The 18,866-nt window shown below is 39.8% G+C and overlaps 1 protein-coding gene across 1 annotated transcript in view; it reads right to left on the bottom strand.

The window, feature by feature from the left end:
- The window catches only part of rexo5 (RNA exonuclease 5), a 51,359-nt gene that overhangs the window by 24,846 nt on the left and 7,647 nt on the right, over positions 1 to 18,866 (bottom strand). Inside the window, exons 4-11 of the mRNA XM_043711928.2 lie at positions 17,905 to 18,031; positions 16,010 to 16,103; positions 15,295 to 15,462; positions 14,776 to 14,864; positions 12,091 to 12,206; positions 10,174 to 10,312; positions 6,115 to 6,209; positions 632 to 734 (exon numbers count right to left, since the gene is read on the bottom strand). Of these exons, the coding sequence (XP_043567863.2) occupies positions 632 to 734; positions 6,115 to 6,209; positions 10,174 to 10,312; positions 12,091 to 12,206; positions 14,776 to 14,864; positions 15,295 to 15,462; positions 16,010 to 16,103; positions 17,905 to 18,031 (931 nt within the window). The remainder of the gene's footprint in view (positions 1 to 631; positions 735 to 6,114; positions 6,210 to 10,173; positions 10,313 to 12,090; positions 12,207 to 14,775; positions 14,865 to 15,294; positions 15,463 to 16,009; positions 16,104 to 17,904; positions 18,032 to 18,866) is intronic.

Below are 18,866 nucleotides of genomic sequence, written 5' to 3'. Positions count from 1 at the left end.
CTTCAACTCTGATCTCCAGCATATGCAGTGCTCACTTTCTCTCTCAAAAATAGTAACCCTCCCATTCTAGGTTTCCTGACCAATAACAGCAGAGAGGCAGGCGAGATTACTACATTAAAGCCTCATGTGTTTAAAAAGGCAATAGTTGGGATTACAACTGATCTGCTCTGCAAACATCAGGGCACAGGGAAGAACATGATGGTGTAGATAGTAAGTTCCACGGTGTTTTTTCAGACATTGGGGAAATCCACATGCTGACAGTTAAAGTCAGAATTACGGAGCTAAATTTTCAGATAAGGGGCTTTCTGTATATTTAATTGCAGACTTGCCTGTCCTACCAGGGGTTTTCCTACATGCGTTCAAATGTGCACCGATTAATGCAAACATTGACAGGGCCATGCTGGGTCCCCAGCATTAAGCCTTTGCCCTATTTTAGCAACCTTTATACACCTACATTTGTTCCATTTGTGCAGGTTAATTAAAATTCCCTCCAATGTGTTTTATATTTAACATACATACTTTGTTTTAATGGTTTTCTAATCAATGCACACAGCAATGCCAGCATCAAGACCAAATAAAATTATTCCCACTGATCAAGGCCAATACCTACAGTCTTTGTTTGTTAACACACCTTCATGGGTCCCTGCTTGATGAAATATTGTGCCAACTCCACAGCTGCTCTTGCATCTTCAGTTGCATCATGACCAATCACTCCTTCTGATTGAATTTCCTTTCTGCTTGGGAAGAATTATACACTTAATTTTGAGAAAAAAAGTATTTTACAATGTCTTATTTCATATAAGAATTTAGAAGACCAGATTATAAATTGCCAATTCTACTGTGTAAAATTCTCTAAGCTTTAAAGCCCTTCTAATTTGGGTGATGAAGCTCAAAGAAAACCAATGCTCCTATTCTGAAAGCAAAGTACTGTGAATGTTGGACATTGGAATTAAAAATAGAAAATGGAAGAAATACTCAGCAGGTTTGGCACCTTCTATAGAGCAAGTAAGCTGCACAGTTAACTTCTCATGTCTTTCATGAGAACGGATGGGAAGTTGAAAATGTAATAAGTCTTGAACAAAGATTTGAGAGAAAAATAAAAACAAACCAGCAAAAAAACATAGAACAAAATGGGGGGAAAGGCTATAGTCTAAAATTACTGAATTAATTTCAAGTCCAGAAGTCTGCAAAGTGTCCATTTGAAAGATAGGGTTCTGATCCAGAGTCAACAGATGTACAGCTGGGAAAACACAGCAGCTCAGACAGCATCTGAAGTGCAGGAAAGTCAACGATTTGGGCCAAAACCCTTTGTCAGGACTGGTTCAGAGCTTGCATTGAACTTAATTGAGACATTAGCAGGTGAAGTATAAAATCAAGTTCATGCCTTCAAAACAGAGTGAAAATGCAGTACGCATTTGATCTCTCTTTGTGGAGGAGACTGCACTGTAAGCAGCAAATACAGTATTCATAATTAAAAGAAGTACAAGCAAATTACTATTTCACTTGGAAGGACCAATATGGGCATTTGACAGTGACATGGGAGGAGGTAAAGAGCAGGAACTGCATCTCCTGTGCTTGCATGGAAAAGTACAGGAGAAAAACAAAAGGGGTGTTTGAGGAGTAGACCAGGGTGTCCAGGCGAGAATGCTATAAAAGTTGTGTTCATTTGTGAATGCCACATTATAAGAAAAATATGAATGCAATGCAGAGAGTCCAGAAGCAATTTATAAGAATCATTTTAAGAATGAGAAATTTAACTCGTCAGCATACATTGAAGAAGTTGGAGAGAAGGCTGAGAGGAAATTTGATCGACATCTCCATAATTATGAGTAGGCTGGATAGACCAGATAGGGAGAAGCTGTTCCCACTTGTAAAATAAACAAGAAGGCATAGATTTAAAAGTGAAATATCAAAGTAGCAAGGGTGATGTGAGAATTTCTTTTTCCACGCAGAGGGTAGTTAGGGTATGGAATGCACTGACTTGAAGTGTGGTAACAGCAGGTAGAATTAAGATATTAAAGACAGCAATAGATAATGATTTGGATAGAAATATTGTGCAAGGGCACAGGGGAAAAGCAGGAGATTTGCACTAGGTAATGATGCTCATTGAAAAGCTGAATAGCCTCCTTTTCAGTTATAACAATTCTTTTATTCTGTGAAAAGGAAGAGAAGAGGAAGATGTGTTTGGTTGGGGTTTCATGCTGAATGATACAGCTTGATTCAATAAATATTGATGGAATGGATGGAGAAAAAGGGGGCCCTATTATAGGTCTGGCAAGGAGGAATAGGACTGAGAGCAGGAGTAGGGTATGAAAGAAAACAAAAGGTTGTGGTCAAGGCACTTAGTTGAGAAAATAGAACATTTATCGGAATCATTGGCATGCCTGATTGGACTGACCAAACACATACAACAGAGAAGGAGGAACTGGGAGAATGAATAGAGTCATTACAGAAAAGAGGGTGTGAGGAAGTGTCATCAAGGCAACTGCAGGAGAGAACGGCCTTTTAGTGAATATTTGTGATTGGAAAGGGAAGAGTTACAGCCAGATTAGCTGAAGGTGAGGGAAGGGTGGAAATTGGATGCAAAGTGGATGGAATTTCCCAGCTCAATCTCCAAGCAGGAAATGACACCAATATTCATCGATGTATAGAAAAATTGAAGGAGGAACCTGAGTAGGTCAGGGACGTTCCACATATGCCACAAAATGGCAAGCACTTCTCGTTTGGAGGAAGCAAGTGGATTTGAAGGAAAAATTGTTCAATAGAAAGATATTGTTCAGTGAGGCAGAAGAGGATGGTGAGGATGGGAGCTAGTTGGGCCTAATTTCAGGGAAGAAACAGAAAGCTTTCAGATTACCGAGCTGAGTTGGAGGTGTGGAGCAACTAGAAGAATAAGGAGATGGTTTTGGTCAGGACACTGAGAATTATAAAAGTTACGGAGCATCGAGAAATCATTGTTATAGGTCAGAAGAGATTGCACAAGGGAAGACAAAAACAGTTGAGATAGAAAGAAATCAGCTCAGCAGGGAATTTACAGGCTAAAACAATATGTCTACTATGACGGTACTGTCAATGAGGCTTTGGAAGCTGTGGAGGCAGGTTGCATGGAAGTCAGAGGAGAATACAAAAGACAGGAACAAGGGAAAGAGGAAATGGACCAGAAAACATTGGCTTTGATGTTAGTGCTGAGGTTATGGTCAATGGACATAGGAGGAAGTATCAGAGAACTGTTGTTTACCCCCTTGCTTGGTAGAAGGACAGACATCAACATTTCACTGTGTTGATAATATTAGGATTGGACCTGAGTCATGGAGTCATACAGCACAGAAACCAACCCTTCAATCCCACTTGTCCATTCCGACCAGGTATGTTAATCTCACCTAGTTCCATTTGCCTGTGTTTGGCCCATATCCCTTTAAACCCTTCCCACTCATGTACCCGTCAAATTGTCGTTTAAGTGTTGTAATTGTACCTGCCTTAACCACTTCCTCTGGCAGCTCATTATTACATGCACCACCCTCTACGTGGAAAAGGTCCCTTTTAAATCTTTCCCCTCTCACCTCTAGTTTTGGACTCCCCTACCCTTGGAAAAAGACCTTGGCTATTCACCTTACCTATGCCCCTCATGATTTCATAACCCTCTACTGGGTCAGCTCTCAGCCTATGTCGCTCCAGAGAAAAACGTCCCAGCCTTATAACTCAAATCCTCCAACCCAACCTTGTAGATTTTTTCTGTACTCTTTCTAGTTTAACAACACCTTTCCTATAGCAGGGTGACCGGAATTGCATGCAGTATTCTAAAAGTGACTTCAGCAATGTCTTGTCCAGCCGCAACATGATGTTCCAATTCCTTCACTCAGTATTCTGACCAATGAAGACAAGCGTGCCAATCACCTTCTTCACCACCCTGTCTACCTGTGACAGCATTTTCAAGGAACTATGAAGAGGTCCCTCTGTTCAACAACAATACCAGAGCTCTACCATTAAGTCCTGCCCTGGTTTGTCTTATCAAAATGCAACACCTAGCATTAAATTAAACTCCACCTGCCGTTTCTTGGCCCATTGGCACAGTTGATCAAGATCTCATTGTACCCCGAGATAACCTTCTTCATTGTCCATTATACCACCATCTCTCCCACTTCAATGTCAGAAATAGCACGGTTCAGTCCTGAGTGTGATTAACAACAGCAGGATCCAAGCCCTGTGATCCCTAGTGAACTCGCTGGTGTGTCTGCAGGATGGATAACAGAGTAAGGCAAAGTGCTGTGAGTTCAGAAGGAGATAGGTTAGAACAAGCAAAGGAAGCAATTGTCATACCAGCAATCCCTGATGGAACAGGCAAAGCTGATATGGCAACCAGGAAAGAAGAACTGGCAGTCAGGAGTTTTGTGGCAATGGAGCTAAGAGAATTGGAAACAGACTTTGTTTAAGAAACAATTTGGAGGAACAAAGATGGGAAGGAGGAATATTTTTGTAAAATAATCTTTCTCATCTGCAGTCACCAATGGATCAACAATAACGAGGTCTGAGCTAGCTTGGCAGATGGAGAGTAAGTAGCTTCACACACCTCACCTTAGCTTTCATTCACTAATTTTAATCGCTAAACGCATGGCTGTTTTGTTCAGCTGTTCGCACAGCGAGGTTGCATTCTGTATCATCATTTCGCCCCTTGACTACTGGTCAGCTTCAGCTATTGTTGATGGAGTAAAGTGGGGTGGTTGGGTGGATAGATAGAAAGGGGAAAATAAACTGGGCATTGGCTTCATGAGCTTAAAATACAATTGCATCAAATTTGATAGTTAAAATCTGAGAAGACAGGCAGGATCTCCTCATTGCCTCCCTCACACCATTTTCAGCACAGGTAGTTTAGACCTATTGTAGATGGAGGGAAACCTTTCTCACTGACTTCTTTTTAAATATGTCACCTGCGCTTTCTACTTCAGTTTTGTTTCTTTTAAATTTACAGCTTTCAAACGATCAAATAACAGCTTGTTTGTGAGTAGTTGAGGGTAACCATGACATGCCTGGAGCCAGAATGGGACTTCATGCAGTTCACACAACATTACAATTCCTACAGTTGATATATTTTACCTCAACGTTAAAGGGACGTTGTAAATTGTATTTTGTTCACAGTCAGGTTTAGTACTTTGTTGATTAAAAAACAGTTTTGCACACTGCATATGCAACACATTATATAAATGAGATTTAGCAAGACAGCTGGGAGTGCGTTACAGATCAGGTAAAATGTGTGCTTCAGGACTAAGGGGGTGTAACCTTACAGAGATTTATAAAATTGTGAGTGGTATGGATAGGGTGTATAATCAAGGTCTTTTTCTATGATGAGGAAATCATATAGGACATTATAGAATTTATAAAATCATGAGGGGCATAGAAAAGGTGAATAGCCAAGGTCTTTTCCCCAGTGTAGTGGAGTCCAAAACTAGAGGACATAGGTTTAAGGTGAGAGGGGGAAGACTTAAAAGGGACCTAAGGGGCACAGAGGGTGGTGTGCGTATGGAATGAACTGCCAGAGGAAGTGGTGGAGGCTGGTACAATCACAACATTTAAAAGGCACCTGGATGGCTATATGAAAAGGAAATATTTAGAGGGATATGGGTCAAATGTTGGCAAATGGCTCTAGATTAAATTAGGATATCTGGTGGCATGGACGAGTTGGACTGAAAGTTCTGTTTCTGTGCTGTACAGCTCTATGACTCTATTTAAAAGGCATCTAGATAGATATATAAACAGGAAGGTTCAGAGAGATATGGGCCAAATGCTGGCAAATGGGACTAGGTCAGATTGGAATATCTGTTTGGTGCAGACAAATTGGACCAAAAGGTCTGTTTCTGTGCTATATGACTCTATATCTATATTATGTATTTTGCTTCATCTTTAGTGCGGAACCAGATTCAGCAATCTCACATTTTCCTTTAAAAATAATCTACTGCATGCATCTTGTATAGAAATTCACTAACAGAACTTTAAATAATATAAAGACATATTTCATCTGAAAATGCTCATGAGTAGATATCATTTCCTTCCAATAACAATCATCAAGTGACCCCTGTGCTTCCAGAGCCACAGGTCTATGCAAATAAACAATTAACTCACCCCAGAACACTTCTTGCCAAAACTTTTAACTTAAATCTCTGACCGAAGTCTCTGGCATAAAGCAGTGATGTGTCAATTATATTTGAATGAATCATCTGTAAGAAACAAATTGCACTCAATTACTGAGGTATGCAAAATATAAACAGTAAACAAAAGTTACACTGAACATTAGCAATTCACGTGACAATTCTGTTTCCCATGCAGCACCTGCCATAGTTACAGCTGATTGCCTGTGTTAGCATAGGGTTTTGCGTGACTGCTAAAAGCCAATTTGCAGTTTTTAAAACCAATGCAATTAAAGAAACTCAAGCCAAACAAAAATATACCAGCAGAAATGAAATAAAAACACCTTGTAAAATGACAGTAAAAGAACACCATTTCTACTTGTGTCAAAACAAAGTCACAGAAGATTTAGGATTTGGGTACAGAGCCAATCACTTGTGGGTCAGAAACTGCAGAGATCATATTAAGTTTATCTTAAATAGATTTGACCACCAAGGCTAGAAAAGCATCCTTTGTCCTATTTGTGTGATTTCCATTTCCTACAGCCTCACACACAGACTGACAGAACAGTTTTGATGGTGATTTGTTGTTAAAAATTGACTTTCTTGGGAACAGATGGCATTGTAGCTGTACAAGATTATTTAATTAATAAATTTTGACAGGAAAAACGTGAGGCCTCCTGTTTATCCTTCCAATTCTCTGAAAGCATTAAGGAGACAGTAGGGCTCAAGTGAATTCCTAGAAGAGTATAAAGGCAGCACAAGTACACTTAAGAGGGAAATTAGGAGGGCACAAAGGAGACAAGAGATAGCTTTGGCAAAAGATTAGATTAGATTACATTACAGTGTGGAAACAGGCCCTTCGGCCCAACAAGTCCACACCGACCCGCCGAAGCGTAACCCACCCATACCCCTACATTTACCCCTTACCTAAAACTACGGGCAATTTAGCATGGCCAATTCACCTGACCTGCACATCTTTGGACTGTGGGAGTAAACCGGAGCACCCGGAGGAAACCCACGCAGACACGGGGAGAACGTGCAAACTCCACACAGTCAAAGGAGAAGCCAAATGGATTCTACAAATACATTAAACAAAGGGTAACTAGGGAGAGAATAGGACCTCTTAAAGATCAGCAAAGCCGCCTATGTGTAGAACCGCAGGAGATGGGGAAGATACTAAATGAGTATTTTGCATCAGTGTTTACTGCGGAGAAAGATATGAAAGCTAGGGCACTTAAGGAAATATGGCCATATTAAAGGGGAAGAGATGCTGAACGTCTTAAAACGCATAAAGGTGGATAAATCCCTGGGACCTAATCAGGTGTACTCTAGAACTTTGTAGGAAGCTGGCAAAGTGATTGCTGAGATATTTGTATCATTGATAGCCACAGATGAGGTGCCAGAAGACTGGAGGTTGGCTAGTGTGTTGCCACTATTTAAGAAAGGCAGTAAGGAAAGTCAGGGAATTATAGACTAGTGAGCTTGACATCAGTGCTAGGCAAATACTGGGGGGATCCTCAGGGACAGGATTTACATGTATTTGGAAAGACAAGGACTGATTAGGGATAGTCAACATGGCTTTGTATATGGGAAATTGTGTCTCACTAACTTAAATGGGTTTTTTGAAGAGGACTAATGAAGACAGAATGGTGGACGTAGTCTATATAGACATCAGTAAAGTGTTCAACAAATTCCGCATGGCAGACTGTTTTAGGAAGGTTAGATTAGATTAGTTTAGATTAGATTACTTACAGTGTGGAAACAGGCCCCCCGGCCCAACAAGTCCACACCAACCCGCCGAAGCGCAACTCACCCAGACCCTTCTCCTACACTTACCCCTTCACCCAACACCACGGGCAATTCAGCATGGCCAGTTCACCTAACCTGCACATTTTTGGATTGTTGGAGGAAACCGGAGCACCCGGAGGAAACCCACGCAGACACGGGGAGAATGAGTCGCCTGAGGCGGGAATTGAACCCGGGTCTCTGGCACTGTGAAGTAGCAGTGCTAACCACTGTGCCACCGTGCCGCCCATGTTAGATCACATGGAATATGGGAAGAACTAGCCATTTGGATACAGAACTGGCTTGAAGGTAGGAGACAGAGGATGGTGGTGGAGGGTTCCTTTTCAAACTGGAGGCCTGTGACCAGCGATGTGCCACAAGGGTCAGTGCTGGGTCCACTGCTTTTCTTCATTTATATAAATGATTTGGATGTGAACATAGGAGATATGGTTAGTAAGTTTGCAAATGACACCAAAATTGGTAGAGTAGTGGACAGCCAAGAAGGTTACCTCAGAGTACAATGGGACCTTGATCAGATGCGCCAATGGGCTGAGGAATAGCAGATGGAGTTTAATTTAGATAAATGTGAGGTGCTGCATTTTGGAAAGGCAAATCAGGGCAGGACTTCTACACTTAATGGTAAGGTCCTGAGGAGTGCTACAAAACAAAGAGACCTTGGAGTGCAGGTTTATAGTTCCTTGAAATAGAGTCTCAGGTAGACAGGACAGTGAAGGCGGCGTTTGGTATGCTTGCCTTTATTGGCCAGTGTATTGAGTGTAGGTGTTGGGTGGTCATGTTGTGCTGTACAAGACATTGATTAGGCCACTTCTGGAATGTTGTGTGCAATTCTGGTCTCTCTGCTATAGGAAGGGTGTTGTGAAACTTGAAAGGGTTCAGAAAAGATTTATGAGGATGTTGCCAGGGTTAGAGGGCTTGAGCAACAGAAGGAGGCTGAATCGGCTGGGCTTTTTTTTCTGGAGCGTCACAGGCTGAGGGGTGACCTTACAGAAGTTTATGAAATCATGAAGGGCATAGATAGGATGAATAGCCAAGACTTTTCCCCCAAGGTAGAGGAATGCAAAAATACAGGGTATAGGTTTAAGGTGAGAGGGGAAAGAATTAAAAAAGACTAAGGGGCAACTTTTCATGCAAAGGGTGGTGCTTGTATGGAATAAGCTGCCAGAGGAAGTGGTGGAGGCTGGTACAATTAAAACATTTAAAAGGCATCTGAATGGGTATGTGAATAGGATGGGTTTAGAGGTATATGGGTCAAGTGTGATTAAATGGGATTAGATTTATTTTGGATATCTGGTCAGCATGGACGAGTTAGACACAAAAGTCTGTTTTCATGCTATACGGCTCTACGACTCCATGAACAATTCTCTGCCCCACTACTATCATCATCAAGGCCACAGCATTTGTTTCTCAGCCTAGTACGTGTGGCAGCATCAGGGTCTTTCAATACAGGATTACAGTCTTTTGATATAAATATGAGCCTGTTTGTCATTTCACTGCATTCTGTCAAGCAGCTGGTGGCCCAGACAACAAGAAGCTCACAGATAAGTTTTATCATAGCACTATGCAACTTGGGGAAACAGGAATGTAGTTCTAGGCTCCACAAAGTCCAGGCTAGGCCAGCTTCACACAATTCCATCCCCACCCAACAAAGCCTTGGCCTACTTACTATCCCAGGAAAACCATTACTTGCCCACAGTCTATTGGCTGAATCCTGATGAACCAAGGCCCTGAGAAAGGTTTGGGCCTCCCATCAATGTTGAGGGGGACATCCAGTCAATTAGCAAAAAAGATGGCAGCAAGGTACGGTTGAAAAAAGTCTCTTAAGTGTTTATTTATTCCCCTCATAATGAAGTCTTAATTCAATCCAACCCCTTGCGCTGAAATGGCAGTGTACTAACATGTGCTTTTCATATTGTCTCTCAATGAATACATTGGATATCTGATATAACTGCACAAAGGCTTGTATCCTGTCACTGAGTTACCCTTTATTTATACATGCACAGTATATGGGCTCTGACCAGCCCACTCAGAGCCAGTCCCTAGAGTGACTTTCTGAATGGCCTGTTTATATCTGTCAGCCAGGACTCCAATCAAGGATCTCATAGTCAATGAGATGCACCTAGTCCTTTTCCCAATCACTACTGTATCTAACTTTTGAATCCTTGAGAGACATTTCACCTCAGTTCTGAAAGCTGATTCACATTTCTAACATTTGTGTGCAGAAAATTACACAGACATATATCATTCTTACTTTTAAAGCTTTCAAATCATTGTTTAAAGAATGGCCCACAAGTACAGCATCATTGGGTAAGAGCTTCTTTAATTTAGCTTGAACATCCCTCAGCTTTGTTTCCACTGGCATCAGCATTTTCTTCGTAATTCCAGAGAACCTGCATTGTGCAATTTGTAATATATCAAATCATCGATTTTGTAAAATGTCAAAATTTTAAATACATTGTATTCTTAGAATTTAGCCAAGATATTTATACAAGAAAAAGGTAATTTCATTTAATATGCACACTTAATTGTCTTATAATTCTACTTTAGCACAATAAAATAAACAATTTTCATATTTCTAAAAAATAATTATCTAACTATAACCCATACATCGGAGGGCTAAACGAGAGACACTGGACTGAAGCTGCAACTCACAGGTTATACTACGTCCATAGCTGAAGAAGACTTATAAACTCTCACCAAAGGTTCTATAACAATTTGGGATTGCAACCTCCTGTTAATATTTTGTGAGGGGGGGGGTGTTTGAGTTTTAGAAGGAAAATAGCAGCAAGCTAATAAAGATTTTTATTCCAGTTCATGTGGTCACCAGAACAACTTAATAAAATGGGAAATTTTCAACTTCATATTAAATCATGCAGATTAGTAAGGTCAAACAGAATCTAATTTTCAACAGTTTCCTCCTGTTTCTACCGAAAGCGTGGATGAGTTAATGGGGTTTTATTTATATTACATATTAAAATCCAAGAACATTCTGTGGAAAAGCTGTATTCCCAATTAAATGCGGCTCAATAATGCTTCATGGTGCCAATATAATGTTGCATTGTTCTTAAACCACATTAATGCCATATTAGAAAAATACATGGTAACATTTCTGACTCGAGAAGTAATCTCCTTAATTTCATACTTGCTTTTTGTCAATTATCATTACAAACACCCACACAGAAAGGTATAGTTTGTACCACCAGGTGCTCAAAGTTGTGTCAAAATCGTTAGTCAAAATGCTCATAGAACCAACATAATACTAATTACATCTAAAATATTGCAAGCAATTCTTCCATTGCAAGCCTCAACTAAGCTTTGACTAAGGAAAGAATAAAACATGCATTTATGAAATGCCTTTCTCAGCGTGTTCTAAAGCACTATACGGTCAACTCAGTAATTTTGCATGCATTGTTGTATTGTAAAAAAACACAGCAAATGAGTGCAAAGCTAGTCTCATAAATATAAAATTATTCACCAGATAATTTGTTCTAAAATGACATTGTTGGGAGATGAGTGTTGGTTTCAGACTCATGGAAGACTTCCATGCTCTTTGGAATTGTACTATAAATTAATGTTGAGAAGGGACAGCATACATGGCCTCAGCTTAATACTTCAACTAAAAGACAGTATCTCTGATTGTGCTGCATTTTAGAACTGACTGAAGAATCAGAGTCGAGAGTGAGATGCTAGAAAAGCACAGCAGGTCAGGCAGTATCCTGAAGGGCTTATGCCCAAAACATCAATTCCCCTGCTCCTCGAATGCTGCCTGACCTGCTGCGTTTTCCCAGCACCGCACTCTTGATTCTGATCTCCAGCACTACGCTCTCGACTCTGATCTGCAGCCCTCACTTTCTCCGTCCTGACTGGAGTATGAGCCTTGATCTGGTGCCCAGGTCTCTGGATTGAGACTTGAACTCACAACCTTCTTCCATAGATGTGCAAATGCTGCCAACTGGGCTACCCAGTTCTCACAATATACTCAGAGCTTTATGTTATCATAACAGGAACTCTGCCACAAAATAAAAAGGCACAAAACTCGGATAAACGCAATACTTGAATGAAATGCATAAGAGCACATATTGAAGCGTCCCTTTATATTTCATTTATTAAGCAGGCCAACAATACCTTAGTCAAACAATCTATAATAATCTTACAATTTAATCATTACCTGGTGAGGTAGTTGAGGATTGGGTTGTCTGGCTTCACCAGCTCATCCATAACACAACATCCATCTGAATTGACAACAGAGACACGAGTCAGCTCATTCCCTTTTGTGGTCAGGCACTGGAATAATTCAAATTAATACAACAATAAATTATCCACATTTCAAGTTTTCTGGAATAACCACAGGGATGGGACAATTTCTTTGTCTATTTCTGGAGTGGGGGAGAGTGTCAGGCTGGACAAAGAGTGTCAGTAGTTTCATGGCCAGTGTATGTCACTTAAAGGTGTTTTAACTCATTGCGACACATCTTGTGCATGGTTTTAAAGTAGTTTGCTGCTTAGTTTCCTTTCCTTAAGAGCATGTGCTATTCTTATTCCATGTGTGCAAAACAAATTGATTTATTTTTAATGTCTGGAGTAATTTCAATGAATACTCCATTAGGTTGACCAGACCTTGGGGTTAAAAATGTTGCAAAGTTTCTGGTTTCTGCTGTATTTCTCAGTAAACGATGAATTTATTTTAATTTTGGATATTGCTGATCAGGATTTAGAAGCAAACATTTAGGTAATTTGAATTTCAAAGAGTAAAAAAGAAACTGAGAAGTTTGGAGAGACTTGATGATTAATCTAAACTCCAGCAATTAAGCTACAGGGCTGTGGAAATCATCTAGATTTAAAGATCCAAGTTACTGGGTAAGAGTGACATTGTGATGTTCAAGTAAAACACATCCTCCACAGTTGTGGGGGCAATTATGGTCATTTTTAATTTCAAATCCTCATACCACAGTTAAAGAAGCAGCAATTTAAATGTGGTCAACTCTCAGGAAACAGTTGCTCAGGGAGTCAAGAAACCCGCAGACTGTTGATATGAAATGATTATTCCGTGATTTGAAATAATGTGCACTCGAAACAAACTGATTACCCTGAATCGAGAGTGTGGTATTGGAAATGCACAGCAAGTCAGGCAGCATCCGAGGAGCAACAGAATTGACGATTCTCCTGCACCTCAGAAGCTGCCTGACCTGCTGTGCTTTAATAGCACCACATTCTGGACTCTGATCTCCAGCATCTGCAGTCCTCACTTTCTCATAGCTGATTACCCTGAATGTTGCCTGGTCCCAGAGAATAATTTTAAAAACTGGTTTAAGGCAAGTCCCCTAATTTGTAGCCCTAGTCCAATGCTTAAAGGGGAAGGAAAGCAGATCAAGCAATACTTGGATAAAAATACACATGGGGGGTAGTGCATGACAACATGATTACCTTGAGTAGGTGAAAACATACATTGGGGGATACCATATAGTCATATTCAATGCAAAAAGACATTTTTAAAATTCGTAGAGGCAGCAGAAAGTTGCAAAGCTAACATTCACCAATCAATATCCTAGTTCAAAGGGGATCAAGACATGGTTAAGTCCTACTCGTAATGCACATGTGGTTATAGAAAGTAAATGACGATGGAAACACTGGCCACAGATCAATGAGCATGGAATCGCAACAGCTATGAGAAAGAATAAGGACTAACCAGTGATGATCAGTGTCTATTATATTCTGTCTTACAGAACCATGGAAACTGCAGTATGAGTGGCAACCACAATCATGGAATGAAACAAGTTGGCTGATCAGAGGACACAACAATACCTTTTTAAGAACTTGAGCGATGCCACTTGTGATCAGGAGCATGGAGTGGTAAATGTTACAGTTGACAAACTGCCATGCCTAAGAGCAGCTCTGGGAATTAGGCAATGGGAACAATGAAGGTTTCCTTTATACTTAAAACTGTTTTGTATAAAAATGGGGGTCAATACCATCCACTGTAAGTAAACATTGTAACCACTATTATAAGCTGTATACTTGTGTCAGGTTAAGTATTTTTTTTTTATTCACTGGACATAGGCATCACTGGCTAGGAGAGCATTTACTGTCAACCACTTTGCTGGTCTCGAGTCACCTGCATGCCAGAGTGGGTAAGGATGGCAGTTTCCTCCCCTAAAGGACATTAGTGAATTAAATGGGCTTTTCCCAACAATCAACAATGTTTTCATGGTCATCATTAGATTTTTAATTTTAGAGTTTTACTGAACTTAAATTCCACCAGCAATCACCTCCATTTGCTGTATAATCACTCTATATTTAGATATCAGTATCTAATATTCTCTAATAGCTAGCTTTCCTATGATTAAAAACTGAAGTAATAGTTCCATTTATACAGCCCTGGGAGGCAGAAAAATGCATGCTTTGAATTGACTCCCACAGTCCAAAAAAAATTGTGCAGGTTAGGTGAATTGGCCATGCTAATTTGCCCATAGTGTTAGTTGAAGGGGTAAATGTAGGGGAATGGCTCTGGGTGGGTTGTGCTTCAGCGGGTCGGTGTGGACTTGTTGGACCGAAGGGCCTGTTTCCACACTGTAAGTAATCTAAAAAAAATTAGTGTAGTGTTCTCTCTAAAATCTAATGTTAGGTAAGGTTTTTCTTCCTGTGACCAATACAGCAAATTATCTATATTATATGCTGTAAGTAGCAAAGAGAGAAATAACACTGTACAAGTTAGTCGAGAAGTCTGGACTTGCAGGTAGTTTGTAATACCACAGCCTTACATTCACTTGTAACTTGGCCCAAACATTCTACATTCCTCTTGCTTCAACTTACAATTTTTAACTCCAGTGGACTTTAAACAGGAGAATTAACTTACCATTTCACAGTCTAGGCCCAACAATGGACTGTTGTCAGTTACTTTAGCTGTGCACCCACTTTGGATAAATCCTTCTGAATGAGGAGTGCCTAATATATTTTGAAAAAGCAAGCAAGGAGTACAGTGGTCACACTGTCACAATAGCAAAATAAAGCCATTTTTACAACCACAGTATACATTGATGCAACATAATCAAACAGTTAAAACCAACCAAAAATTCTCATCATCCAACACCTTTCTATAGAAAGAAACAGAGAATGGACTCAATAGCTGAAGCAATTTATAGACAGGTTTTTTTCTGTTACCTTGATCAAGTCACCAAAAAAATATATCTAGTGATCAAATTCCAGTGAAGGTAATCTCAAGGGCACAAGGTGATAAGCATTTAATTATGAAGGCTATCTAAATACAGAACTGAAGTAGTTAGAATAAAAATAGAAGTGTCAAAAATGTACTCGAGGTACAGTTTCAACTGAGCGATTAACACGGTGAAGGTGTGTTCAGCTGACTGTAACTGACCTGCAACAGGATAATCATTCTTCATCAACTCGTCTTCAGTCAACAAAAAACTGGTCAAGCCTTGTTTGTTTCTGCCATATTTAATGATGATGGGATGATTGTCAACATCTGATGATTTGCAGTTATTATTCTCTGTCATAAGACAATGACCATTTACTGCAGAGCTGCCTGAAATGAACAGGTAAATTTGTTAGTACATTCTTCCTAACTGAACAGCATTTGCTATAAAGTGCAGCTTTTTGTTTTGCATCCCTAATCTCCACATTTTGCAATCTATCCCGTCTCCACTTTAAGTCCAAAAAATATTTATATTTGATTTGAAAATATTTATACATACAACTAAGTTTGGGTCTACTATGGATATTATTTTGCGGGTACTACAGTTGTTCACTTGACCACAAGTGATTTGAGAGTCTTTTATTCAGAGGTGTGCCAATATAGATCAATATAAACCAGGGATATAACATTGTGATCTGTTCTGGATATGCACCATCTTGTGCACATCTCTGGTCTGTTCATAGGCAAACTTGTAATTTGAAGCCACATTTAAATCAAAAAGGTATTTCATTTCAGTTGGTAAGTGAGCAGATAGCCAATAGCTAAGCAGATTGCATCGAATCAGTTTAATCCCATGTTTTGCTGCAAAAGTAACAGAGAAAAAAACATGCATTTTGTCCCTTTGTGCAATAAATATACTTTGTTGTTATGTCATTACCATTCACCACAGGACTTTTATCTTGTGGGAGTAATTTCTCAGTTCCAAAAATACGAAGCAGAAAATCATCACGAGGAGGGGGCAGGCTAAATCTCTGTAGGTAAACAGAAAGAAGAAGAATAGCAGCTACAATACTATGTGAACATAAACAAAAACATTTACATGATCTGCTAGGTACTGGGGACATTCTGCAAGAAACTGTTTGTTTTATAGTCATCAATGTAGTAAGTTGATTTTTCTTTTTAAGAGCATAATAACTTTTTGTTCAAATAAACAAATTAGTTTCATTAGTTTTCTCTCCTGAAGGGAATTCATGGCTGTTGTAGAGATCCACAAGTGGAGGAAGCTGTCTTGGCCAAGTGGTCATTTACCATATGTGAATGTGTGCATTGTGAATGTGCGTGCAGCAAGTGCCATCAGTTATTTCGACCCATTGTAGCCCATCCTAGCCAAATGAAATTCTACTGGTTGTTTTCATTTTAAAATATTTGTATGTGCAACTAAGTTTGGACCCACGATAGATGTTATTGTTAACACCAAGGAAGCACTTCTTGCACATGCACACAGGCAGTGACAGTCGGAGTAAATGAGAGATACATTTGAATGCAGCTCATGTCTTATGACTCATTTATATCATTTGCACATGGTCCCAATGGGACAGAGTAGAGTTTACAGACAGTTCAGCTGGTCAATCTTTAACACGGTGAGGTGGGGATTTTTGGGAAGGGAATGGAAGGGTTCAAGGTCAAGTCCTTGGCTTACCATGCACCTAGGAAACAAGGAAACTCATGTTTTCTTGAAGTTGTGACCTGTGAACTGGTGAGAAATCCCTTTCTCCAAATATAATGAAGCTGGCCAAAGCAAGATCAGGTCAGTGAGGCTGTATATTTTTCCATACTTGTTCCTGGGATGTGGACGCTAGGCCAGCATTTAATACCGATTCCTCACTGCTCAGACGGCACTTAAGAGACAACCACATTACTGTAGGTCTGGAGTCAGAGGTAGGCCAGACCATGTTAAGGATGGCAGATTTCCTTTCCTAAAGAATCTTAGTGAAACCAATGACTTTTCAAAACAATTAAGAGTGTTTAAATGATTGCTATTAAGCTAGCTTTTACTGGATTCAAATTTTACCATCTGCCATGTCCCTAGAATATTAGCCTGGGGGTTTGGATTACAAGTCCAATGACATTATCACTACGCCACCATCTTCTCCAAAACACTAACACAGACAGAGTGACACATTCATTGCAATGCAATACAAGTGGATGAGAAGTTCGATAACAGAACTACAAATTCAGAGTAGACTTGTGTTCAACTTCCTTGCCCTGTCAATTTCCATAACTAAGCGAACATCACCAATGTTAGCATGGACCACTACTTAAGCAAAAATATTCAAAAACACAAGACAAATAAACAAGAATGATATCTAACAGCTTAATTTTTAAAAATACAACATAATAGAGACATAAAAAATAACTTCTTCAGATAAAAATAAGAATTATGGTACTTGTTGCGACACAGAGTAGTTGAAGTGATACCTTTTAAAGGATTAATGTGAGGGAGAATGGAAGGTGGCAGGGTGAGAAGAGATCATCAGAGTGGGAGAGGTTGCTTTGGAGTATAAACACCAGCACAGACCTTCTACATTGGACATTTCTGATTAAGGGCTTATGCTTGAAATGACGACACATTCTAGATGAGGGTCTTATACCTGAAAGGAAGACTCCCTGCTCCTCGGATGCTGCTTGACCAGCTATGCTTTTCCAGCAGGACTCTTTCTGACTACATTGAACAGCCCACCTTAGATGTTAATTCTCTGGGTCAAATGGGTCAGGATATATGGTTATCGTAAAACAGATTTCTAAATGCAATAACTGAAACAGTAAACTTACAAATCTAAACCTTTTCTTCAGGTGCTTAAATTGGAGGTAGTATCTGTAGAAGTGCATCTGACTCACTCCATGTAGAATAATCACTGCTACTCCTTTAAGTTCTTTCTGGTTGTGAACTTGGCACCAGCTGTAGGAAGAAAATGGCACTAAAACACCCTCTTATAGTCAAACACCTGGCCATTTGGAATATTCTCAGAAGCTGCACATTAAGACAATGACCTTGACTAAAAGAGAAAAGTATCTTTATCTGACTTGCTGATCAATCAAGAGCATTGCTTTACACATACAATTTCATGCACAAAGGTTGTGAGGTCTGCAGCCTCAGACAAATAGCCATCTGTTTCACAACCCCAAATATTCTGTATTTAGTATCTTTGCTTTGTTCAACTTCTACAAATTACAGCTGAAAACTCCCATTCAATGAATGATTTCTGTTGGATAGGTTATCAAATTCAGAAATATAAACAGAGCATGTTCGAAATGCATGGTGGGTCAATCAGGTTCTAAAACAGGAAGATGGGTTAATATTTCAGATGCAGAGAAAGTGAGGACTGCAGATGCTGGAGATCAGAGTCGAGAATGTAGTGCTGGAAAAGCACAGCAGGTTAGGCAGCACCCCTTCATCATTCCTGATGAAGGGCTTTCGCCTGAAATGTCGATTCTCCTGCTCCTTGGATAGTGCCTGACCTGCTGTGCTTTTCCAGCACCACACTCTTGAGTAATATTTCAGATGCGTCTCTTTACCAATATCATTTATGCTTCACCGAGTGCGGTGTTACTCTCAAAGACAATACATCTGAGATTGTGCCAGTTCTGTGAAAATCCAAAATACTTCCACTAAATTTAACAGAAAACACTGTTTATATCCATAATATTTACTAGATTTCTTGGTATGGACTAATGTATTAATACCACGATTATTTTACAGGAAATTGGGAAACAATTTTATACAAAGAAAGAGA

The sequence above is a fragment of the Chiloscyllium plagiosum genome, unplaced genomic scaffold, assembly GCF_037043375.1.
Source record: "Chiloscyllium plagiosum isolate Xiang-an unplaced genomic scaffold, Cpla_swu_hap1 HiC_scaffold_20, whole genome shotgun sequence".
NCBI lineage: Eukaryota > Metazoa > Chordata > Chondrichthyes > Orectolobiformes > Hemiscylliidae > Chiloscyllium > Chiloscyllium plagiosum.
This window is presented reverse-complemented; position numbering and strand designations above follow the sequence as displayed.